This window comes from Procambarus clarkii, chromosome 40 (assembly GCF_040958095.1).
Source record: "Procambarus clarkii isolate CNS0578487 chromosome 40, FALCON_Pclarkii_2.0, whole genome shotgun sequence".
Taxonomy (NCBI): domain Eukaryota; kingdom Metazoa; phylum Arthropoda; class Malacostraca; order Decapoda; family Cambaridae; genus Procambarus; species Procambarus clarkii.
This window is the reverse complement of record NC_091189.1, coordinates 34,786,140-34,812,348: the sequence shown is the minus strand read 5'-3', so window position 1 is coordinate 34,812,348 and position 26,209 is coordinate 34,786,140. Positions and strand designations below refer to the sequence as shown.

Here is a 26,209-nt window from a genome sequence, read left to right as displayed (position 1 = left end):
ACCATCTCTGAACCCATGCTGGTGGTATGTTACAAAACTATGTCCCTCCAGATGCTCTGAGCCTTTTTCTCACGATCCTCTCCATCACCTTGCATGGTATACAAGTTAAGGAAACTGGCCTGTAGTTCAGTGCCTTTTGTCTGTCACCCTTTTGGTATATTGGGACCATATTAGCCATCTTCCATATTTCTGGTAAGTCTCCCATCTCCAGTGACCTACTACACACTATGGAGACTGGCAAGCAAAGTGCCACTGCACACTCTTACAACACCCATGGTGAGACTCTGTCTGGACCAACAGCCTTTTTCACATCCAGATCTGTCTCTTGACCTCATCTCTTGAAATTTCGAACCTTCCCAAGGCCGCCTGGTTTACTGCCATTTCTCCTAGCGCAGTGACCTCACCTTGTTATGTTGTGAAGACCACCTGAATCCTCGTGTTGAGTTATTCACACACCTCTTTGTCATTCACTGTATCCATGTCCTCACCCATTCTATGTTTCATCACCAATTCTTTCACTGTTGATTTCCTCCTGATGTGACTGTGGAGTAGCTTTGGTTCGGTCTTGGCCTTTATTAGCTATATCATTTTCGTCATTTTACTCTGCTTCTCTTCTCACACTGACATACTCATTCTTGGCTCTCTGGTATATCTCTTTGCTTTCTGGTGTTCTGTTATATCGGAAGTACCTCCACGCCCTCTTGTTCAGTTCCTTTGCTTTCATACATGCCCTATTAAACCATGGATTCTTCTTTTGCTTCTCGGATTTTTCCTTTTGGGCCGGGATAAACTTGTTTACTGCCTCCTGATACTTTTGGGTGACATAGTCCATCATGTCTTGTACAGACGTAGCTCTGAGTTCTTTGTCCCATAGTATTAGGAAACTTCTCATCTCATAATTCCCCTTTCGGTACGCCAGCCTTCGGTTTCCTATTTCTTTTTGGGGGGAGATAAATCTTAGCTCTACCAGATACTCAAAGATCACTACACTGTGTTCACGTGTGTGTGTGTGTGTGTGTGTGTGTGTGTGTGTGTGTGTGTGTGTGTGTGTGTGTGTGTTGGGTGAATGTGTGTTTTGGGTGGATGTATTCACCTAGTTGTATTTACGTAGTTGTGCTTGCAGGAGTTGAGCTCTGCTCTTTCGGCCCGCCTCTCAACCGTCTATAAATCGACAATCATTTTTTCACACACACACACACATACACACACACACACACACACACACACACACACACACACACACACACACACACACACACACACTCACTCACTCACTCACTCACTCACTCACTCTCACACTCACTCACTCTCACACTCACTCACTCTCACACTCACACTCACGCATTAAGCTGCTCGTAGCAGATGTCTAGCTCCCAGGTACCTATTTACTGCTAGGTAACAGGGGTATCAGGGTGAAAGAAACTCTTCCCATTTGTTTTCCGCCATAGCCTGGGATCCAACCCCGGTCTCCAGGATTACGAGTCCTGAGTGCTCTCCACTCAGCCACCAGGCACTCTTAATATGTGTGTGTGTGTACTCACCTAATTGTGCTTGCGGGGGTTGAGCTCTGGCTCTTTGGTCCCGCCTCTCAACCGTCAATCAACTGGTGTACAGATTCCTGAGCCTATTGGGCTCTATCATATCTACATTTGAAACTGTGTATGGAGTCAGCCTCCACCACATCACTTCCTAATGCATTCCATTTACTAACTACTCTGACACTGAAAAAGTTCTTTCTAACGTCTCTGTGGCTCATTTGGGTACTCAGCTTCCACCTGTGTCCCCTTGTTCGCGTCTCACCAGTTTTGAATAGTTCATCCTTGTTTACCCGGTCGATTCCCCTGAGGATTTTGTAGGTTGTGATCATGTCCCCCCTTACTCTTCTGTCTTCCAGTGTCGTAAGGTGCATTTCCCGCAGCCTTTCCTCATAACTCATGCCTCTTAGTTCTGGGACTAGTCTAGTAGCATACCTTTGGACTTTTTCCAGCTTCGTCTTGTGCTTGACAAGGTACGGGCTCCATGCTGGGGCCGCATACTCCAGGATTGGACTTACATATGTGGTGTACAAGATTCTGAATGATTCCTTACACAGGTTCCTGAACGCCGTTCTGACGTTAGCCAGCCTCGCATATGCCGCAGACGTTATTCTCTTTATGTGGGCTTCAGGAGACAGGTTTGGTGTGATATCAACTCCTAGATCTTTCTCTCTGTCTGTTTCATTAAGTACTTCATCTCCTATTCTGTATCCTGTGCCAGGCCTCCTGTTTCCACTGCCTAGTTTCATTACTTTGCATTTACTAGGGTTGAACTTCAACAGCCATTTGTTGGACCATTCACTCAGTCTATCCAGGTCATCTTGTAGCCTCCTACTATCATCCTCTGTTTCAATCCTCCTCATAATTTTTGCATCGTCGGCAAACATTGAGAGGAACGAATCTATACCCTCTGGGAGATCATTTACATATACCAGAAACAGTATAGGTCCAAGGACTGACCCCTGCGGGACTCCACTTGTGACGTCTCGCCAATCTGAGACCTCACCCCTCACACAGACTCGTTGTCTCCTGTTGCTTAGGTACTCCTCTATCCACCGGAGTACCTTCCCTCTCACTCCAGCCTGCATCTCCAACTTTCGCACTAGCCTCTTGTGTGGCACTGTATCAAAGGCTTTCTGACAATCCAAAAATATGCAGTCTGCCCACCCTTCTCTTTCTTGCCTTATTTTTGTTGCCTGGTCGTAGAATTCAAGTAACTCAAGTGTACAAGTAGTGTACTCAAATGTACAAGTAACTCAAGTGTACAAGTAGTGTACAAGTGTGTGTGTGTGTGTGTGTGTGTGTGTGTGTGTGTGTGTGTGTGTGTGTGTGTGTACTCACTTAGTTGTACTTGCGGGTGTTGAGCTCTGGCTCTTGGGTCCCGCCTCTCAACCGACAATCAACTGATATACAGATTCCTGAGCCAACTGGGCTCTATCTTATCTACATTTGAAACTGTGTATGGAGTCAGCCTTCACCACATCTGTGAGGGAATGTTTCACCAGCTCACTTACAAGGGTGCTGCGCTGTGGAGGCCAGTACACTTGCTAAGTGCACTTAGTGATGTGTGATGGGTGATGTGATGAGGCTGGGTGGTGGTGATGGTTGGGTATTGGTGGTGATGGTGGTGATGGCTGGGTGGTGATGGCTGGGTGGTGATGGTGATGATGGCTGGGTGGTGGTGATGGCTGGGTATTAATGGTGGTGATGGCTGTAGTGGTGATGGTGGTGATGGTTGGGTGTTGGTGGTGATGGTGGTGATGGTTGGGTGTTGGTGGTGATGGTGGTGATGGTGAGTAGTAGGGATGACACGCCACAGAACATTTTTTTTTTTGGGGGGGGGGGGAAATCCCCTGTGTGAGTCAAGGTTTTCAGGTTCCAAAATCCTCTGTGTGAGTCAGGGTTTTCAGGTTCCAAAATCCTCTTGTTTGAGCCAGGGTTTTCAGGTTCCAAAATCCTCTGTGTGAGCCAGGGTTTTCAGGTAAATTTTGTCAGTCACAGATTTTAGAAGTTGTTAAAAGTTCTTATGATGAAAATAATTTCCGAGACTTTAGAAGTTTGTTAAGAGTTCTTATGGGAGAAATTCAAATTCGTGTTTATGAGCCAGGGTTTTCAGGTAAATTTTGTCATTGACAGATTTTAGAAGTTGTTAAAATTATTATAATGAAAATAATATCATACGAGTTTGTTAAGAGTTCTTATGAAGAAAATAATGTCTTACGAGTTTTGTTAAGAGTTCTTATGGGATTCTTACTTAGAAACTAGTATATCGCTATATATCTGAATCATTTCACTGCCTTCCCCTCCCCCCTGCATCTCCTGCTCGTACATCACACCCCTCCCTCCCCCTTACCTCGCAATCTCTCGCCGCACCTGTGTTTACTTTAGACCGTCAGCCAGACGCTGCATGCAGGTCATCTCTAATCTTATCTTATCTTCTCCATAATATCTGGACCGTCCCTCTCTCTCTCTCTCTCTCTCTTCCTATTTCCTTACAGCTATTTTCAGAGTTTCAAATAATCATAGAAGTTTATTTATATGCTTATGACCGAATTTGTAAAAAGACCATTTTCAGAGAATATTGTCTTAGATGTTTTGTTAAGGAAAACAGACAACTTAGCCATAACATTTAGTTTTATATCCATTTACGGCTATTTCACCTGTAAAGACCAAAATTGAACAGAGCCTAGTTATAGACAGAATTTCGTCAGAGTCCATTTTATACCGAAAAATGAACAGAGTCCACTTTGTGAGCAAAATTAGTCAGAGACAGTTTTAAGCTCAAATTTCATCAGAGTCCAATTATCAACAGAAATTCGTCAGAGTCCAGTTTTAAGCTCAAATTTCATCAGAGTCCAATTATCAACAGAAATTCGTCAGTGTCCAATTAACGACTGAAATTTGACAGAGACCACATTTTCGCTACTAGCAGTCCAATCCCCCTGAAATTTTAAACAGTCATATTTCAGTAGTAGTAAATAAGATCAAGTCAGTTACTGAGCTTCAGCTCTCGTCCCCCACCCTACTCCACCCTCAAGTCTTTGTTAATATCCTATCAATTCCCCTGAAATTTTTATTCTCTGGATTTCAGGCACCGTAAATAAGATCAAAACAGTTAACGAGCTCCAGCTCTCGTCCCCACCTTAGTTCTCTCTCGTATCTTTGTAAATAACCCATCAATTTCCCTAAAATTTTTACCCTCTGTATTTCAGACATAGTAAATATGATGTAAACAATTATAAAACTCTAGCTCTTGTCCTCTGTTCAAGCTCACTCCTGTAAATTCATTACTATCAGTCCAAATCCCCCTGAGATTTAAACACCTAACTACATTTTCAGACATAGTAAATAAAAACCAGTTCAGTTATCAAGTTTCAACTCTTGTTCCCCAGCTTAGTTCATTTGTACAAGTTCTTTATTATCCAACTAAATCACCTGAGATTTAAGATCACCTTACTTCTAACGTAGTAAAATTAATCTGGACATTAGCCAAGCTCCATTTCCTCTGTCTTAGATCATCGAACATAAATATATCCGATCAACTCCCTCTCCAGCCTAACTCTTTATCAGAGTAGTCACATAACCCCAACCTGTGTAATTATCTTTCATCCCCAACGTATCCAAACCTTCAATAATCATTATACTGTATTTGCATATTTTCTCTATATTCAGCTGTGTTCTTCACATTTTTGTCCATGTTTTCTGTGTTCGCTCCATGTTCTACAAATGCTCACAGCATGCTCAGTTCAAATTTTTTCTACCATTTTCCCCGTATGTTCACTATGTTCTTTGTCATGTTTTCATGTACATCATATGTTCTCTGTATAACTTTTATACTCAGTATTCATGTTCTCAATGTTCTTAGCTTGTTCTTCACATGTTCAGTGTTCATTCTTTGTATTCCCTATGTTCCTTATCATGTCTTCATATTCTCTATAAGTTCATATTCCCTGCATGTTCACTCTATTCATCAACTTTTTCTTACATGTTTTCTGTGTTCACCGTATGTTCACTGTGTTCATTCCCCTACTTAACCTCAATTTTTTTTTATGTTCTGTGTTTCTTTAAACCAATTTGTTTCTTCCATTCACTAACTAGTTCTTTGTCAAATAATGTAATACTGCAATACAGTTCCCTCAACAATTTTAGTCACCCAGTTTTTATTTGCAAAACTATGTCAAAGTAATTCTCGTAGTCAACTTAATAGTTCTACCAACCCTGTTCTTAAACAAATCTACACTTTATTCAGTTCCAAATTTACAGAGACAAACTTTTCTTGTAACGTTCCTTAACTAAAAATCTTTCGCCAATCAACTAAAACATAGTCACTTTCGTCATTTCTCAACTAAACTTATTATCCAATCAACCGAAAATAGTCAGGATTAATCTCATTCAACACCGTTCTTAACTAAAACAACCTTTCTCTTAGCTAAAAATCGTCACAGGAATCTTACCATCACTGTTCTTAACTAAAATAACCTTTCTCTTAGCAAAAATAGTCAAAGGAAACGTTTCCAATACTGTTCATAACTAACTTTATCCATCGTCAAGTAATTGAAATAGTCTTGTTCATCATTTCGTAACAGCCATTATGTTTTCGTCAAGTAAGAAAAAATAACCAAAGATATCTTTCATCGCTGTTCTTAACTGACATTATACTTTGGGGAGCACAAAAATAGTCTCCCTCATCATATTTTGTCTTTTTCCTTAACTAAAATTATTCATCGATCAACTAAAAAAAATAGTTACTTCATCATGTTTCCCTGTCATTTTCTTAACTGAAATATCACTTCTCTCATCTAAAATAGTCATGTGTAGCCTCTTTCCAACACTGTTCTTAACTAAAGTAACCTTTCACTTCGCTAAAATATTCTTATGTAACTTTTTTCAGCACTTTCGTAAAAAATTATATGCCGTTAAGTAAGAAATATAGTCAAAGGTGCTCTTCGAGACAACAAAGACACTCTCAGTGTCACCAAAGTTACTCTTCGAGAAATCAAAGACGCTCTTCGAGACATCAAGGACTTACTCAAAGACAACAAAGTTGCACTCAAAGACATACTTTGAAACATCAAAGACATCCTTTAAGACTTCAAGGGGAACTCTTCGAGATATCAAAAGACACTCTCAAACACTCAAAAATTTACTCGCATCCTCAAAGTTATTCTCAGAGTCATCAAAAAGTTAATCTCAGTCATCAAAATGTTATTCTCTAAGTAACCTTTCGTTCATCAGAGAAACTTTCTAAGACATCTTCGTTCCTTAAAGTTAATCTCATAGGCATAAAAGTTATTTTCAGAGCTATCAAATTATTCTCGATGTCATCAAAAAGGTATTTGTGAAAACAAAGTAAAAGAAGGAAAGAAGGTTAAGTGGGATGGTGGGTTTGGGTAAAAATATACAAAGGAGAAACAGAACTACATCTGAAAGGTTATGAAAAGGATAATATATTCAACAAATACGTGAAAAACACAATAAACTACATCTGAAAGGTTAGGTTAAATGGTTGGGGAATAAGAACATATGATAGAACCTACTAAATACACTAAGATTACAAGAGGTTAGGTTAAGGGGTTGGGGAATAAGAACATATGATAACAAACATAATAAATACAACTTATGAGCAACTTGATGAACTTTAACAAATAACCCTTGATCTGCAAAAATGACCATTTGAGAAAATAGCCCTTGAAACGACTAAATTACCATATATAACAAAAATCCTTTGAAATGGTTAAACACCCAATCTTAAACGAATAACACTTGAAATGCAAAAATGTCCATATGAGAAATTAACCCTTGAAATGAGTAAATGAATATGAGACAATGATTGACGAAACACAAAAGACAAGCAGGAATAATTATGTAAGTTATATCATGTCTGGTTGGACTAGATAAGTTAGGATACATCAGTTTGGGAATGTAAGATTAAGTTAGGTAAGATAGGTAAGGTTAGGTTAAGCAGGTTAGGTTAGGTAAGATAGGTAAGGTTAGGTTAGGTTAGGTAAAGTTAGGTTAAGCAGGTTATGTTAGGTAAATGTAGGTAAGTTAGGTTAAGCAGGATAAGTTAGGTTAGGTAAGTTAGGTATGATAAGTAAGGTAAGTTATGTTACGATAGGTAAAGTTAGGTAAGATAGGTAAGGTAAAGTAAGTTATGTTAGGATAGGTAAAGTTAGGTTATGCAGGTTAAGTTAGGTAAAGGTAAGGTAAGTTAAGTTAGGATAGGTAAAGTTAGGTTTAGGAACGTTACGTTAACTAAGTAACATTGGGTGGAGAGGATAGGTTACATAGGTTTGAACAGTGTAATTCAGAGAATAGTTTTAGGGTAAAGTGACTAAGAAAATATATTTTAACAGAAGTGCAGGTTTGGTATGAAAAGCCGAACTAGTTACATTTTGGAGAGAAATTTTATGACTGAAGATCTCTTAAAGAATAACATGATGGAAGAAGGAGAGTTTCTTTGATGAACGAAGGCGTCTTAGAGAACAACTTTTTGGAGAACGAAGGCGAATTAGAGATAACTTTGATGACTCTGAGAATAACTTTGATCAACGAAGATGGATTGGAATGTTTCTCTAATGAACGAAGGTGACTTAGAGATTAACTTTTATGATTTAGAGAACATCTTTGATGTCTTAGAGAACAACATTGATGTCTTAGAGAACAACTTTGATGACTCTGAGAATAACTTTTATGTCTTAGAGAACAACTTTGATGAGCAAGATTAACTTTAGATGTCTCTAAAAATAACTTTGATGAAAAGATGATGTCTTAGATTAACTTTGATGTCTCTTGGAATAACTTTGTTGACTTTGAGAACAAGTTTGATGAACAAAGATGTTTTGGAAAGTTTATCTGAGAATACCTTTGACGACTCTAAGATTATCTTTGATGACTTTGAGAACAAGTTTGATGACTGAGATTAATTTTAACGTCTCTTGGAATACCTTTGGTGACTTTGAGAATGACTTCTGAGAACCTGAGTAGTATTTTGAATGGGTCTTTGATGTATTGAAGAGTAAGTTTGATGTCTTGAAGATATCTTACAGAACAACTTCGATGACTTTGAGAATGACTTCTGAGAACCTGAGTAGTATTTTGAATGTGTCTTTCATGTATTGAAGAGTAACTTTGATGTCTTGAGGATATCTTACAGAACAACTTTGATGGCCGAGATTAACTTTGAGTACGTGAAAATACCTTTTTGATGACATTGAGAATAATTTGATAGCTCTGAAAATAACTTTTATGCCTCTGAGATTAACTTTAAGGAACGAAGATGTCTTAGAAAGTTTCTCTGATGAACGAAAGGTTACTTAGAGAATAACATTTTGATAACTGAGATTAACTTTTTGATGACTCTGAGAATAACTTTGAGGATGCGAGTAAATTTTTGAGTGTTTGAGAGTGTCTTTTGAAATCTCGAAGAGTTCCCCTTGAAGTCTTAAAGGATGTCTTTGATGTCTCAAAGGATGTCTTTGAGTGCAACTTTGTTGTCTTTGAGTAAGTCCTTGATGTCTCGAAGAGTGTCTTTGATTTCTCGAAGAGTAACTTTGGTGACACTGAGTGTGTCTTTGTTGTCTCGAAGAGCACCTTTGACTATATTTCTTACTTAACGACATATAATTGTTTACGAAAGTGCTGAAAAAAGTTACATATGAATATTTTAGCAAAGTGAAAGGTTACTTTAGTTAAGAACAGTGTTGGAAAGAGGCTACACATGACTATTTTAGATGAGAGAAGTGATATTTCAGTTAAGAAAATGACAGAGAAACATGATGAAGTAACTATTTTTTTTAGTTGACTGATGAATAATTTTAGTTAAGGAAAAAGACAAAATATGATGAGGGAGACTATTTTTGTGCTCCCCAAAGTATAATGTCAGTTAAGAACAGCGATGAAAGATATCTTTGGTTATTTTTTCTTACTTGACGAAAACATAATGGCTGTTACGAAATGATGAACAAGACTATTTCAATTACTTGACGATGGATAAAGTTAGTTATGAACAGTATTGGAAACGTTTCCTTTGACTATTTTTGCTAAGAGAAAGGTTATTTTAGTTAAGAACAGTGATGGTAAGATTCCTTTGACGATTTTTAGCTAAGAGAAAGGTTGTTTTAGTTAAGAACGGTGTTGAATGAGATTAACCCTGACTATTTTCGGTTGATTGGATAATAAGTTTAGTTGAGAAATGACGAAAGTGACTATGTTTTAGTTGATTGGCGAAAGATTTTTAGTTAAGGAACGTTACAAGAAAAGTTTGTCTCTGTAAATTTGGAACTGAATAAAGTGTAGATTTGTTTAAGAACAGGGTTGGTAGAACTATTAAGTTGACTACGAGAATTACTTTGACATAGTTTTGCAAATAAAAACTGGGTGACTAAAATTGTTGAGGGAACTGGATTGCAGTATAATATTATTTGACAAAGAACTAGTTAGTGAATGGAAGAAACAAATTGGTTTAAAGAAACAAAGAACATAAAAAAATTGAGGTTAAGTAGGGGAATGAACACAGTGAACATACGGTGAACACAGAAAACATGTAAGAAAAAGTTGATGAATAGAGTGAACATGCAGGGAATATGAACTTATAGAGAATATGAAGACATGATAAGGAACATAGGGAATACAAAGAATGAACACTGAACATGTGAAGAACAAGCTAAGAACATTGAGAATATGAATACTGAGTATTAAAGTTATACAGAGAACATATGATGTACATGAAAACATGACAAAGAACATAGTGAACATACGGGGAAAATGGTAGAAAAAATTTGAACTGAGCATGCTGTGAGCATTTGTAGAACATGGAGCGAACACAGAAAACATGGACAAAAATGTGAAGAACACAGCTGAATATAGAGAAAATATGCAAATACAGTATGATGATTATTGAAGGTTTGGATACGTTGGGGATGAAAGATAATTACACAGGTTGGGGTTATGTGACTACTCTGATAAAGAGTTAGGCTGGAGAGGGAGTTGATCGGATATATTTATGTTCGATGATCTAAGACAGAGGAAATGGAGCTTGGCTAATGTCCAGATTAATTTTACAACGTTAGAAGTAAGGTGATCTTAAATCTCAGGTGATTTAGTTGGATAATAAAGAACTTGTACAAATGAACTAAGCTGGGGAACAAGAGTTGAAACTTGATAACTGAACTGGTTTTTATTTACTATGTCTGAAAATGTAGTTGGGTGTTTAAATCTCAGGGGGATTTGGACTGATAGTAATGAATTTACAGGAGTGAACTTGGACAGAGGACAAGACCTAGAGTTTTATAATTGTTTACATCATATTTACTATGTCTGAAATACAGAGGGTAAATATTTCTGGGAAATTGATGGGTTATTTACAAAGATAGGAAGAGAGAGAGAGGGACGGTCCAGATATTATGGAGAAGATAAGATAAGATTAAGAGATGACCTGCATGGGACGTCTGGCTGGCGGTCAAAAGTAAACACAGGTGCAGCGAGAGATTGCGAGGTAAGGGGGAGGGAGGGGTGTGATGTACGAGCAGGAGATGCAGGGGGGAGGGGAAGGCAGTGAAATGATTCAGATATATAGCAATATACTAGTTTCTCAGTAAGAATCCCATAAGAACTTAACAAAACTCGTAAGACATTATTTTCATCATAAGAACTCTTAACAAACTCGTATATTATTTTCGTTATAAGAACTTTAACAACTTCTAAAATCTGTCACTGACAAAATTTACCTGAAAACCCTGGCTCATAAACACGAATTTGAATTTCTCCCATAAGAACTCTTAACAAACTTCTAAAGACTCGGAAATTATTTTCATCATAAGAACTTTTAACAACTTCTAAAATCTGTGACTGACAAAATTTACCTGAAAACCCTGGCTCACACAGAGGATTTTGGAACCTGAAAACCCTGGCTCACACAGAGGATTTTGGAACCTGAAAACCTTGACTCACACAGAGGATTTTGGAACCTGAAAACCTTGACTCACACAGGGGATTTCCCTCCCCCCAACAAAAAAATGTTCTGTGGCATGTCTTCCCTACTACTATGGTGGTGATGGCAGGGTGGTGATGGCTGGGTGGTGATGATGGTGATGGCTGGGTGGTGATGGTGGTGATGGCTGGGTGGTGATGGCTGGGTGGTGACGGTGGTGATGGCTGGAGTGATGATGGTGGTGATGGCTGGGCGATGATGGTGGTGATAGCTGGGTGGTGATGGCTGGAGTGGTGATGGTGGTGATGGCTGGGTGGTGATGGTGGTGGTGATGGCTGGGTGATGATGGTGGTGATGGCTGGGTGGTGATGGCTGGGTGGTGATGGCTGGGAGGTGATGGTGGTGATGGCTGGGTATTGATGGTGGTGATGGCTGGGTGGTGATGGCTGGAGTGGTGGTGGTGGTGATAGCTGGGTGGTGGTGGTGGTGATAGCTGGGTGGTGATGGCTGGAGTGGTGGTGATGGCTGGGAGGTGATGGCTGGGTGGTGTTGGTGGTGATGGCTGGGTAGTGTTGGTGGTGATGGCTGGGTATTGATGGTGCTGATGGCTGGAGTGGTGGTGGTGGTGATAGCTGGGTGGTGATGGCTTGGTATTGGTGGTGGTGATGGCTGGGTATTGCTGGTGGTGATGGCTGGAGTGGTGGTGGTGGTGATAGCTGGGTGGTGACGGCTGGGGTGGTGATGGTGGTGATGGCTGGGTGGTGATGGCTGGGTGGTGATGATGGCTGAGTGGTGATAGTTGGGTGGTGATGGCTGGGTGGTGATGGCTGGGTGGTGATAGTGGTGATGGCTTGGTGGTGACGGTGGTGATGATGGCTGAGTGGTGATAGTTGGTGGTGATAGCTGGGTGGTGTTGTGGTGATGGCTGGGTGGTGGTAGTGGTGGTGACGGCTGGGTGGTGATGGTGGTGGATGAAGTGGTAGTGGTAGTATAGTAAGGACAGAACGGTGTGGTGGTTGGTTGTGTAAGCTGTAGGAGTAGTGTGTGGATGGGTGGAGTTAAGGCGTGCCATAGTGGGGTGGTAGTTGGGGTAGGTGGGGGTTTATAGTAGAGGGGGTATTGGGTGCGGTGTTAGGGTGATAGTAGTTCAAAGGGTGGGTATTTTGGTGATTTTTAAGGTGGTGGTGCTTGTTGTGGTGGTGGTAGTAATGATAGTGGTTGTGATGGTAGTGTGGGGGGAGGTGGTGGCAGTAGTAGTAGTTGTGGTGATAATGATGGTGTTAGTAGCATGGGGGGGGGGTAGTTGAGGGTAGTGGTTGTGGTGGTGGTGAAACAGTGTCAGGTGTTGAATGGCAGCTGTGGTAGTAGATAACGCTGGACGTATAATGTTGCACCTATTACCCTCCACACCTGCAACGATCCCTCCACACCTGCAACATCCCTCCACACGCGTTACCCTACACATCTGCAAGAATCCCTCCACACCCGTTACCCTCCACACCTGCAACCATCCCTCCACGCGTTACCCTCCACACCTGCAACCATCCCTCCACACGCGTTACCCTACACACCTTTAAGAATCCCACCACACCCGTTACCCTCCACACCTGCAACCATCCCTCCTCACGCGTTACCCTCCACACCTGCAACCATCCCTCCACACGTGTTACCCTCCACATCTGCAACCATCCTAACACCCCTGTTACCCTCCACACCTGCAACCATCCTAACACCCCTGTTATCCTCCACACCTGCAACCATCCTCCCACCCCTGTTACCCTCCACACCTGCAACCATCCCCCCACCCCTGTTACCCTCCACGCCTGCAACCATCCCCCCACCCCTGTTACCCTCCACACCTGCAACCATCCCCCCCACCCCTGTTACCCTCCACACCTGCAACCATCCCCCCACACCTGTTACCCTCCACACCTGCAACTGTCCCCTCACCCCTGTTACCCTCCACACCTGCAACCATCCCCCCACCCCTGTTACCCTCCACACCTGCAATCATCCCCTCACCCCTGTTACCCTCCACACCTGCAACCATCCCCCCCACACCTGTTACCCTCCACACCTACAACCTTCCTCCCAACACTGTTACTCCCTCCCCACACCTACAACCTTCCCTCCTATCCCTGTTACCCCCCTCCTCACACCTACAACCATCCCTACACCCCTGTTACCCCCCACACCTGCAACCTTCCCCCCACCCCTGTTCCCCCCACCCACACCTACAACTTCCCCCCCCCCCCTGTCCCCCCCCCCCACAACTACAACCTTCCCGCCACCCCTGTTACCCTCCACACCTGCAAAATTCTGGCAAACAAGCCGGTTGTGGCATATGAGGACCTTCAATATTTTCATGACTTCAAAACGATTCCAACATATCAGCCAGTTTTTCCATATTTACAACAAGCTTGCAATTCCCCCAAACAATAAGGACCGAATGGTAAAACTGCGCACACTGATTACTGATATTACCACCAAATTTGGCACATACTACATTCCCAATAAAGCACTCAGTTTGGATGAAGGAACAATGTCGTGGCGTGGTCGTTTATCCTTCAAAGTTTACAATCCAAATAAACCAGATAAGTATGGGGTAAAGTTGTACATGCTGGCTGAGGCAGGGTCTGGCTACATAATTGACTTTGAGGTGTATGCCGGAGTTGGTAAGACAACAGTGGAGACAGTGATGTGCTTGATGCAGCCATTATTGCACAAGGGTTATCATCTCTATATGGACAATTACTATAACTCTGTCCATCTCACAGAATTGCTACGGGAACATGGTGTGTACACTTGTGGAACAATCAGATTGCAGCGTGGCGCCCCCTAACTTCTGCAACAACAAGCAAAAGGTAAATTCCCAGTTGATCAAACCATTTTCAGGCGCAAAGGACAATACTTTTATCATCCTATGGAAAGACAAGAGAGAGGTGTCATTGATCACAAACTGCCACAATGCTGACACACAAGAAGTACAACGAAGGAAGAGAGTGAGAAAACGTGACGGAGCAACATAAGTAAAGATTGTAACTGTGAACAAACCCAATGCCATTTGCGACTACAACACCAACATGAAAGGTGTTGATCACTTCGACCAAATGGTCAAATATTACAGGTTCACCAGGAGATCACATAAGTGGACCAAGAAGATTACATTTTATTTCCTTCAAATGGCTGTACACAATGCATATGTGTTGTACAAGATGTACACAACTGATGCGAAGAAATTGACCCTACTCCAGTTTCACGAGGTAGCAACATGGTCCCTGTTGAGGTGAGACCAGGATGAGTGGCCTGCCACTGAAAGCCCTATCCCACATGCTGAGGATATCCAAGATCCTTCTGATGATTTGGCCACATCGGGACCATCTGGAGTGAGGCGTCCTTTATTTCCTCCTCCACGCCAAGCACAAGACACATCCTCATCTGACACAGAACCTGAAACGGAAACACCTGAACCTCGTCCTCCAGCAGTGAAAAAACCACGTATTGTTGAGCCAGAGGATAGGCTGAACAAGAAGTTGACCCATGCTATCGTGAAAATTGCAAAACGTCGACGGTGTCGTGTTTGCATCAAGTCAGGAATAAGGAGAGACTATGTATCAGAGCAAGACATGTGGAGTTGCTCTGTGTGTCACACCATGCTACACAAAATACCACCGCAAGAGGGTATTTTGGGTGGCGAAAAAATAGCCCCTCTACAACCATCCACTCCACCTACGGAACATCTGTTGAGCAACTTCAGGGACATTTTCCTGAAGCAGTGGATAACAAAATGCTCAACTTATTGACCTTCCATCATCACATCGTGGGTAAGTACATACTTTGTATTCATCATTGTGAAGTTATTACTTCTTCCTACTTTGCTGTGGGTACCTCTATATATATATTCCGGTTCTTATTGCTTAGATTGGTGTGTCTACATAGTGCATCTTATTGCGAGTATTTTCATACCAAAATGAACAATGTAGCACAAAAACTTCCATTGGAAAAATATTTTTGTTTGTCGGGTGTATTGGGTGTAGCAGGTGTGGAAACGGGTGTTCGTGAGGGTGAGGCCTCGACGTGTTTGGGGGTGAGGCGCGCCCATGTAGTATAACTTTTATGGATATGTCTGTGTAGGCAATTATATTGCTATCACAGTGATACCAAACAAAACTATATGCAACAAGTTTTTACTTGATAAACATAAACAGAGTAGAAACATGTGGGCGGAGTTTAGCGTGAACGCGTAACAAAGGACGCAGTTCTTTATTTGGTGCTAGCGCAATGTTAGCTTTGGTGAAATGTTATGCATATGTTCCTATAGAACATTTCATTAGCTACACAGTGATACAAAAATAAAACACGTACATCGAAAATGAGGGGTCACAAACATGAGGTGAGTATAAACTTTTCAGTTGTGGTTGAGCCCATGTGCAGCTGGGCGTGCTGAAGTGGGTAACCCTATGCCAACTTCCCATGTTCTTGCGGGTGGGGCGACCATTATTTATTGTTTATATTCATATGTCTGTGTAGGGAATTTTATTGCGGTCACAAAGATACAAAAAGAAACGACGAATAACAATTATCGGGATGGCAAACATAAAAACATCGTAAACATTTATGCGCAATTTGACGCTCACGGCTAACGACCGCCATAGTTTATTATTTGGTGTTGTTCTCATGTCGAGTTTGGTGAAAATTTATGTATATATTCCTCTAGAGCATTCTCTCGCGAACACATTGATACCAAATTTAAATACATACCTCGAAAATTAAGCTGAGCAGCCCGAAAAGATTATAAACATTATAGTATTGACGCACAGTAGGTCCACTCGAATGACTTAAGGGGGGGGGGGGCAATGCCAGCCTACTGCCAGGGAGCGCGAAAGTGACTTTTGGTCAGTGTGGTTGATGAGTCAAGGTGCTGTTGTTAAGTTACTGTTATTGGTTATTGGACTCACGTGAGTAAAGTCCCTCACCTGAGTTCTCAGGAACATCACAACATTTAGCATTTAAAATTAGATGAATGAAAGTGATCTCTGGAAACTGATTAGGATAGTTCAAAGTAAGTAATGACATAGTGGTTGTCTTCTGTTTATCGTGTAACTCATTTAAATGCCAAGAATTTATCGCTATAACTACCCTTCAATTAACGACCCGTCTCACTAACTACCCTCACACTAACCACCCTAGTTAACGAGTCGTACTCCCCAATTCGGGCCACCCTCACTAGACTTGCTAGATACAGCCATGGTAGAGATGAAGGAGGAGACTTGTAACTTCAAGGCAGGAGCTTTCTCACATTATAATTATTATTGTCACACTCAAGTGTGAACATATTAGAGTTACGCTAAGTGTGAGTCATCACAATTAGGTCAGCACGCTAAGACAGTTGCCGCGGGAGAGTGAACCCTGTACACGGAGTGTGTACAGTGAAATCACATTATGATTTAGAAGCCATGAGCAGGATTCGACCTAGACATCTAACTTACGCCTAACTATACATATAATTTTTATGTATAATAATATTAATTTAAATATGCGAACAAACCAATTTTTAATACACAGTGTGTTAAAATTGATTAATGCGTTTGGGGAGGACGGCCGTTGCTTTAAACAGCCTAGTGTGAGGACGGGTTGTTCACCCACGCCAAGTCCATTCCCTCCAGCGGTCGACCCCAAAGACGCGTTCATAAATTTTAATATGCTGTTAATTCAAAACATGATTTTTTTCAAATATAAGTTAATATTGTTATATATTAGTGTATTATGTATATTTAGGCATTGGTTAAGTTAGGTGTTCAGGTTCTGTTGGCAATTATTTGTATTTGTAGTACGTAGGTGAAGCATTTACAGCGTTGTGGTTCGAACAAAAGTCGTCAGCGAAGCACTTGTCCCGGAAGTGTTCGGACGTCATCAGTTGTGAGTCGTGTGTAATGTGTTTTTCATTCATAAATAAGCGGGTTTGGCGGGTGCATGGAATGGACTTTGCCCTGTGTTGTTTTTTTGCTTCCGGTTTGGCTTTTGCTTCACTGACAACTTGTGTTCGAACCTCAACGCTGTAAATGCTTCACCCACGTACTACAAATACAAATAATTGCCAACAGAACCTGAACACCTAACCTAACCAATGCCTAAATATGCGCAATATACACTGTTATACAATATAAATATAAGTTTATATTGTTTATATAACAATATAAACTTATATTTGAGAAAATTCATGTTTTGAATGAACAACATGTTAAAATTGATGAATGCATCTTTGGGGTCGAACGCTGGATAAAATGGACTTAGTCTGAGGATTGGTGGCACTATCCACCCTCCCTCTAACCACCACCCCCCCCAAACCGCTTTCATTCTAACCACTTAATATTAGGCCTCTAACTTTCGAACTTTTGGCCAGTAGCTGAACTGTTTTCCAAGTAAAAGAATTTAAGTATTATTATGTTGCAAGAGTGAACAGACAAGTTAATTATTAGCTCCAATTGATTATTAATGGTTTACTAAGCTCAATCTTTCTTTATTTATTGGCAAACAATGATAGTTATTCTGACAGTATAGACGGATGACGCGGTTTATCCTTGCACCACACCCTGACCCGCACTTGTCCCACACCCTGCACCACACCCTGCCCCACACTGGCACCACACCCTGCACCACACCCTGCCCCACACTTGCACCACACCCTGCCCCACACTTGTCCCGCACCCTGCACCACACCCTGCCCCACTCTTGCACCACACCCTGCCCCACACTTGCACCACACCCTGCCCCACACTTGCACCACACCCTGCCCCCACACTTGCACCACACCCTGCGCCACACTTGTCCCACACCCTGCGCCACACCCTGCCCTACACTTGCACCACACCCTGCCCCACACTTGCACCACACCCTGCCCCACACGTGTCCCACACCCTGCACCACACCCTGCCCCACACTTGCACCACACCCTGGCCCACACTTGCACCACACCCTGCCCCCACACTTGCACCACACCCTGACCCACACTTGCACCACACCCTGCCCCACACTTGCACCACACCCTGCCCCATACTTGCACCACACCCTGCCCCCACACTTGCACCACACCCTGACCCACACTTGCACCACACCCTGACCCACACTTGCACCACACCCTGACCCATACTTGCAGCACACCCTGGCTCACACTTGCATCACACCCTGCCCCACACTTGCAACACACGCTGCTCCACACTTGCCCCACACTTGCACCACACCCTGCCCCACACTTGCACCACACGCTGCTCCACACTAGCACCACACCCTGCCCCACACTTGCACCACACCCTGCCCCACACTTGCACCACACCCTGCCCCACACTTGCACCACACCCTGCCCCACACTAGCACCACACCCTGCCCCACACTTGCCCCACACCCTGCCCCACACTTGCCCCACACCCTGCCCCCACACTTGCACCACATCCTGTCCCCACACTTGCACCACACCCTGCCCCTACACTTGCACCACACCCTGCCCCCACACTTGCACCACACCCTGCCCTCACACTTGCACCACACCCTGCATCCACACTTGCACCACACCCTGCCCCACACTTGCGACACACCCTGCCCCCACACTTGCGACACACCCTGACCCACACTTGCGACACACCCTGACCCATACTTGCACCACACCCTGCCCCACACTTGCACCACACCCTGCCCCACACTTGCACCACACCCTGCCCCCACACTTGCACCACACCCTGCCCCCACACTTGCACCACACCCTGCCCCACACTTGTACCACACCCTGCCCCACACTTGCACCACACCCTGACCCACACTTGCACCACACCCTGACCCACACTTGCAGCACACCCTGCCCCACACTTGCAGCACACCCTACCCCCACACTTGCACCAAACCCTGCCCCCACACTTGCACCACACCCTGCCCCCACACTTGCACCACACCCTGCCCCACACTTGCCCACACCCTGCCCCATACTTGCACCACACCCTGCCCCCACACTTGCACCACACCCTGCCCCCACACTTGCACCACACCCTGCCCCACACTTGTACCACACCCTGCCCCACACTTGCACCACACCCTGACCCACACTTGCACCACACCCTGACCCACACTTGCAGCACACCCTGCCCCACACTTGCAGCACACCCTACCCCCACACTTGCACCAAACCCTGCCCCCACACTTGCACCACACCCTGCCCCCACACTTGCACCACACCCTGCCCCCACACTTGCACCACACCCTGCCTCATACTTGCACCACACCCTGCCCCCACACTTGCACCACACCCTGCCCCCACACTTGCACCACACCCTGCCCCACACTTGTACCACACCCTGACCCACACTTGCACCACACCCTGACCCACACTTGCACCACACCCTGACCCACACTTGCACCACACCCTGCCCCACACTTGCAGCACACCCTACCCCCACACTTGCACCACACCCTGCCCCCACACTTGCACCACACCCTTCCCCCACACTTGCACCACACCCTGCCCTACACTTGCCCCACACCCTGCCCCACACTTGCACCACACCCGGCCCCACACTTGCCCCACACTTGCACCACACCCTGCCCCCACACTTGCACCACACCCTGCCCCCACACTTGCACCACTCCCTGCCCCCACACTTGCACCACACCCTGCCCCCACACTTGCACCACACCCTGCCCCCACACTTGCACCACACCCTGCCCCACACTTGCACCACACCCTGCCCCACACCCTGCCCCCACACTTGCACCTCCAACAAGGTGGAGATTGAAAATATCAACAAAGATTACCTGCACCAAATGGACATGGCCGGGCTTCTTGGCACCCCTCGGGTCATCCACTCATGGAACGGTAAATAGTTTGCTTCGTGATCCAACCCGTCCTCTTAAAAATAACGTCACTTTTGGCTCGTATGCGCGCTATGGCCAAATTTGGACGTAATTTGAAATGAAATCGACTCACAAAAGTGACGTACTGTTCCGTTTTCTGTTTGAGTCGTCCGGCTTACTCTGCCAGCTTTGAAAAGGATTCTTTCCATTAACGTTTTGAAACTTTATGAGAATTTACTCCACTTTGTAATTTGAACGTTGAGGACCATAACGTACAAAATGAGACGTATTAGCGGAAAGGATTGATTGGTTAACTGTCTCGTTATAAGAACAGAGAAAACTACGGGCTCACCATAGCCCATGCTGCTCGGAACTTTATGTTCCAGGTAGCGAATCTTTAACAACAACAACAAGAACAGAGAATTGCAAATTGCAGATTAGCAGGTCCCTTGAGAAACAAATTTTCAGCACGAAACAGCTGACGATGCATCAAGCATTTACCCATGCACTTACGAAACTTGTACATCCTTCAATCATGACGGCTTTGTTTACACTTACTAAACACTTTCTGACTTGCGAAGCACTATGAAGTTGTTTATAACCATAATGACCTTTGGTTGTGAAGAATCGAAGCTCGTAGCTAATGACCAACACCGAGCACTGGTGGTGACTGACAGGCTGTCAAGATCTACGTAAGAACTGTGATCTTTCTCAACCTGTCCTCTTAAAAAGAACGTCGCTTTTGGGCGTTTGCCTGTATGGCCGAATATGGACGTAATTTGAAAATGAAAAAAAATGAATATAAATTTTGGATTATTTTTTCAACAACAGTAAGTTAAGGGTCCTCTGATAGGCTAGGTGGGCAGGAAATTCTCATAAAGTTTCAAAACGGAATGAAAAACGTTAATGGAAAGAATCCTTTTCTAAGCTTGCCGAGTAAGCCGGACGACTCAAACAGAAAACGGAACAGTACGTCACTTTTGTGAGTCGATTTCATTTCAAATTACGTCCAAATTTAGCCATATCGCGCATACGAGCCAAAAACGACGTTATTTTTAAGAGGACGGGTTGCAGTGACAGCATAGTACTTTGCTGTATTTGAGCAAAGCGCCTCACAAATACCCACGTTTTCTATGCATTTGTAGGTTAGGTTAGGTAGGTTGCTTCGTTTCGTACGTTCCTGCTTAGGTTAGCACTGCCTGTTCTGTACGTTGTAGCACGTCAAGATGACGGACTGAATAAACAGCAAGGTGCACAAGGTAGGGAGTATAAGACTTCAACACATTTACTTGCACTCAATATACCTTGCCACTGAATTTTTAAAAGACAAAGGCATTGGACTTATATACTGTGATTCGCAGAGTGCACTCCTGGCATTGAACGCACATAGTAGTGACACCCAGAAAATAGTCAGTGATATTCGAATGAATGTTTTAGCTGCTAAAGAAAACAGATTTGAAACTAAATTCCTATGGATACCATCACATGTTGACATCTCAAGGCATGACACTGTTGATATGCTTGCAAAGACAGCCTGTAGAAAACCAGTGGTAGAAGTTGATATGGGTGTTTCATTAGCAGTGACAAAGAGAATACTTAAACAAAATATCTAATGAAAATCTCACCGACCTAACAAATTCACAAACATCTGAAAGTTGTAGCATTAAATATTATGATAGATATCGTGAGGAGACATTCACATATGGGACTAATAGAACAAGAACCCGGCAATGTGATGTTATAGTGGCCAGAATACGCCTGGGATATAGACGTATCTGGCAGCTTTCTCAAAACCCAAATGTCGAGTACACAATGTGTCATTTTGGTGAAAGAGAAAACTTGCACTCCCTTGAACATTATATTGTATAATATCCCATATTGACTGACTTTGGCCTCCTGGGCTGAGGTATACTGAACTCTGTAACTATTATTTGAGTACGGGAACACTTGATATATTGGACTTGTGCCCAAGATTGACCATGTAATATATAAATTATACAATGTATGTATGTGATGTAACTATATAACCTGAGCTTGTAAAAAGCACCTTAATCGCCTTCAGTGATTAAGAGCTTAATTGCACACTAGTTTCTCTTATCAGCTATCTCACCCTGTCAGAGTAAGGGAGACAAATGTATGTGAATGCATGTGTGTGTATATATGTATGTATATATGTTCATGTACGTATATGTGTGTGTATGTATATGTATGTGTATAAAGTATATGTGGAAGCTGATCAGAATTACATTTCACCTTTGTAAATGTACATTAATGACACTATGTAAAAGACACATCGAACACTTTATGTAGGACATACGTAAATCTGTATATTTATGTATTTACGTATGTAGGTTAGCTTAGCATTTTAAAAGCACCGTATCACCTTCTGTGGTTGATTGTGTGGACCAGCCCACCAACCCAACGCAGTCTAACCCAACAACCCAACGCAGTCTAACCCAACAACCCAACGTAGTCTAACCCAACAACCCAACGCAGTCTAACCCAACAACCCGACGTAGTCTAACCCAACAACCCAACGTAATCTAACCCAACAACCCAATGCAGTCTAACCCAACAACCCAACGTAGTCTAACCCAACAACCCAACGCAGTCTAACCCAACAACCCAACGCAGTCTAACCCAACAACCCAACGCAATCTAACCCAACAACCCAACGCAGTCTAACCCAACAACCCAACGCAGTCTAACCCAACAACCCAACGCAGTCTAATCCAACAACCCAACGCAGTCTAACCCAACAACCCAACGCAGTCTAACCCAACCAAATCGAACATGGTTCGTTAGTTCTAGAAAGGCAGGTCAGTACTCTTAGCCCTAGAGTCAGAAAGGTAAGTCTTCCACTGTCAGTCCTGTAGTCTGAAAAGAAGGTCAGCACTGCCAGCACTGTGGTCTGAAAGGTATGTCAGAACTGTCAGCCCTGGCATAGGGGCCTGACAGCTGAGAGTGGACAGCGCTTCGGATTCGTAGTCCTAAGGTTCCGGGTTCGATCACCCATGGAGTCGGAAACAGATGGGGTAGAGTTACTTTCACCCTGATGCATCTGTTCACCTAGCAGTTAATAGGTACCTGGGAGTTAGACAGCTGCTACGGGCTGCTTCCTGGGGGTAACGAAAAGGAGGCTTGTCGATGACCGGGCCACAGGGACGCTAAGCCCCGAAATCATCTCAAGATAACCTGTGGTCTGTTTCTGAAAGGTAGGTCAGCATTATCAGTCCTGTAGTCAGAAAGGTATGTCAGCCTGAAAGGAAGGTCTGCACACTCAACCCCGTAGCCCGAGTGGTAGGTCAGCTCCATCAGCCTTGTATTATGAAAGGTAAGTTAGCAATGTCATCCTTGTAGTCAGAAAGGGAGATTTGTCAGCCCTGTAGTGTGTACGTCAGCATGAGATACTGATATAAGATTGTTTCAGATAGGGTTGAGTGGAGGCAATAACACGTGGATGGCGCCCTACCCCTCCTACGTGTCTTGGATGAGTGGGAGGGATAGGGCGCCAGTAGCACGTCAGAGTAGCGCAAAGTAGCAGGTCAATGTAGGGCAAAGTAGCAGGTCAATGTAGCGCAAAGTAGCGTCTTGGGGAAAGAATGGCAGAGTCTATTTACGCTACGCGGGTGACACCGTCACTGCTCTCTCCACAGTATCCTCATGACCGGCTCTACTCCTCTCGTGAAGAATTCGGAGCTTAACCCCCAATGTGCACCAGCCCAAAACAGAGACCCGGCAACACCTCTGAGGACTCACTAGGCTAGTCTCCGTTCCCAGAGGGCGGGCGGACCGTAGGAAATGACTCCAATACTCGACACACACTTTAGTAGTCCTCTCGAATATGAGGCTACGTTCCCCATTTCCATTTAATTTTTCTTCTTGTACTTAGTTGCTAATATTCTATCGTCAAGCTTTCACATATATAAGACATAGCATAACTGTAATGCAGGTTCACATAATACAGCGTTTAAAATGTATAAAAAACACATTAACTGACAAGAGAAGTACAAAAATAAATAAATACTTGTGTGATAACTACAATCAAATTTACAGTCAACGGCCGCTCTCGACGTTCAATAATACTAACGTTACTCTACTGAATTTGAAAGGACATATCTTTAACACAGGTAAAGTTCCAGTAAAATTGTAGAACATAAATTAATCTTAAAGATTGTGAAATGTCCAGTGATAATATTGATCATTCAACAAAAAGTTGAGGCTTTACTTAGTTACTAAAATATATAACCACTCAAGCACATGAACATATAATTGCTCTAATTATTTACAAATATAGTCCCAATACATCCTGTCACATGAATACATATTTATACATTAATAAAATTCGTGTAAGTTTCCTTGGGAACTCCTAATCGTCAAAAAGGTGAAAGGAGGGCTGATTACCTACCTAGAATAGGTGATATCAGGGAGCGGCCTGAAGGTCCCATGTGTCGCCAGCTCACTCAAGTTCCGTCACCACATACTCGGCTGATTCTTGGCACCACACGTATCCTCGCTCCTCCTCTTCCTTAACTAGGTATCACACACGTGGCGCCGATCCACCACTGTTTTCTTTGCTGATAATCTCGGAGCCTCTGCCCATTTTGGAGAGTTAGAGGGACGCGTTCTGGGGGACGTCCAACGCTGGACACAACATTGAATCTTCCCGGTTGCTCGGCGAGATGTACACTCTCCTGGCAGCTTTAGATCAATACCTACTGCACTGATTCGCAACCGTGGATGAAAATATTAGTGACCGACTTCAGCAGTTGATTCAATTTTCGATTTTGAGCGCCGTCACAGCCAGTTCACTATTTTCACTGCTTTAAGCCGACAATACCCGTCTCTGTTTTCCTCGCTAACTTCACTGGCCATCATTGGGTTGGCTAATATCGATATACTAATGTCAACAGACTCTTCACAGGCGAAACTAAATGAAACACTCCCTTTCATTTAGGGAGGGAGTGTTTCAACACTCCTGTGTTCAAACTGTCCTGTGGCAGTTAAAATTTCACTTACCTCTTCACAGGCGATAAACAATGGTACACTTTCTTAACGTAGCCTTGGTCGAGTTTCCATTAGCGTCTTGTGTCTTGACTGCCACTGGCTTCGACGGTTAGTCCATTCGCGTTGACTTATCTAGGTCCAAATAAGGGTACTTACAAATCTCAATGAACCCGGCATGCTATAGAGTTCCTAGTACTCTCAGCTGTCCCTTCGACCTTCCTCCAAAAGGCCCACTAGGCGTCTCAGGTGTGGTCGGAGTCTTGTTGCCTATCCTCTGAGCTCAACTCGACACCTATGATTCCAATCTGTTGGATTTCAGCGAGAAAGACAAGGTCACAACCTCCCTGCCTTGAGTCTGACTGAACAGTGAATAAATCTTCGCTCCCTGGGTCCAGCTCGGTGCTCGCCGATGATGTCACAGTAATCTCGTCTCTGATTGGCTGAGTACCTGAGCCATCACCACTCACAATTCTCGTTGTGTGAGCTTGAGGCATGTGTCGTCGCACTCCAGTAAGTCCCGTATGTGTCGCCGTCCGTCCGGACGCCATTTTGTTTCGCAATCTGTCACAAATTAGCCCTTACAGCGAAATATTACGCAAGATTGTATATAAGGCTCGTTCTTTTTTATCTTAAATTACAACTTGGGCCGCCTGCGATCTTTCTAGGTGGGGGAAAAATGAATCTTTGAGGTCGGAGAGGACTGTTATTAGACTGCGAGGAGGAAGTCAGAGCTGCGCAAAGTAGTGCATAATAGCAAGTTAGAGTAGCACATAGTAGCCAATTATACTTACAAACTATTGATTCTGCGACATTCAAGGTATTTTTGTTCATTATCAGCATCTCTGTTTTAATAATCTCTGGTCAAGTATATAATAAATATGAGCCAGGATTTGTCAAT

General features: G+C 43.4%; 1 protein-coding gene across 1 annotated transcript in view; it reads right to left on the bottom strand.

Moving 5' to 3' along the window:
* The window catches only part of LOC123751531 (uncharacterized), a 77,097-nt gene extending 51,396 nt beyond the window's left edge, over positions 1 to 25,701 (bottom strand). The window contains exon 1 of the mRNA XM_069338956.1: positions 24,713 to 25,701. Within this exon, the coding sequence (XP_069195057.1) occupies positions 24,713 to 24,752 (40 nt within the window). The 5' untranslated portion in view covers positions 24,753 to 25,701. The remainder of the gene's footprint in view (positions 1 to 24,712) is intronic.
* Between the last annotated feature and the right edge of the window lie 508 nt (positions 25,702 to 26,209).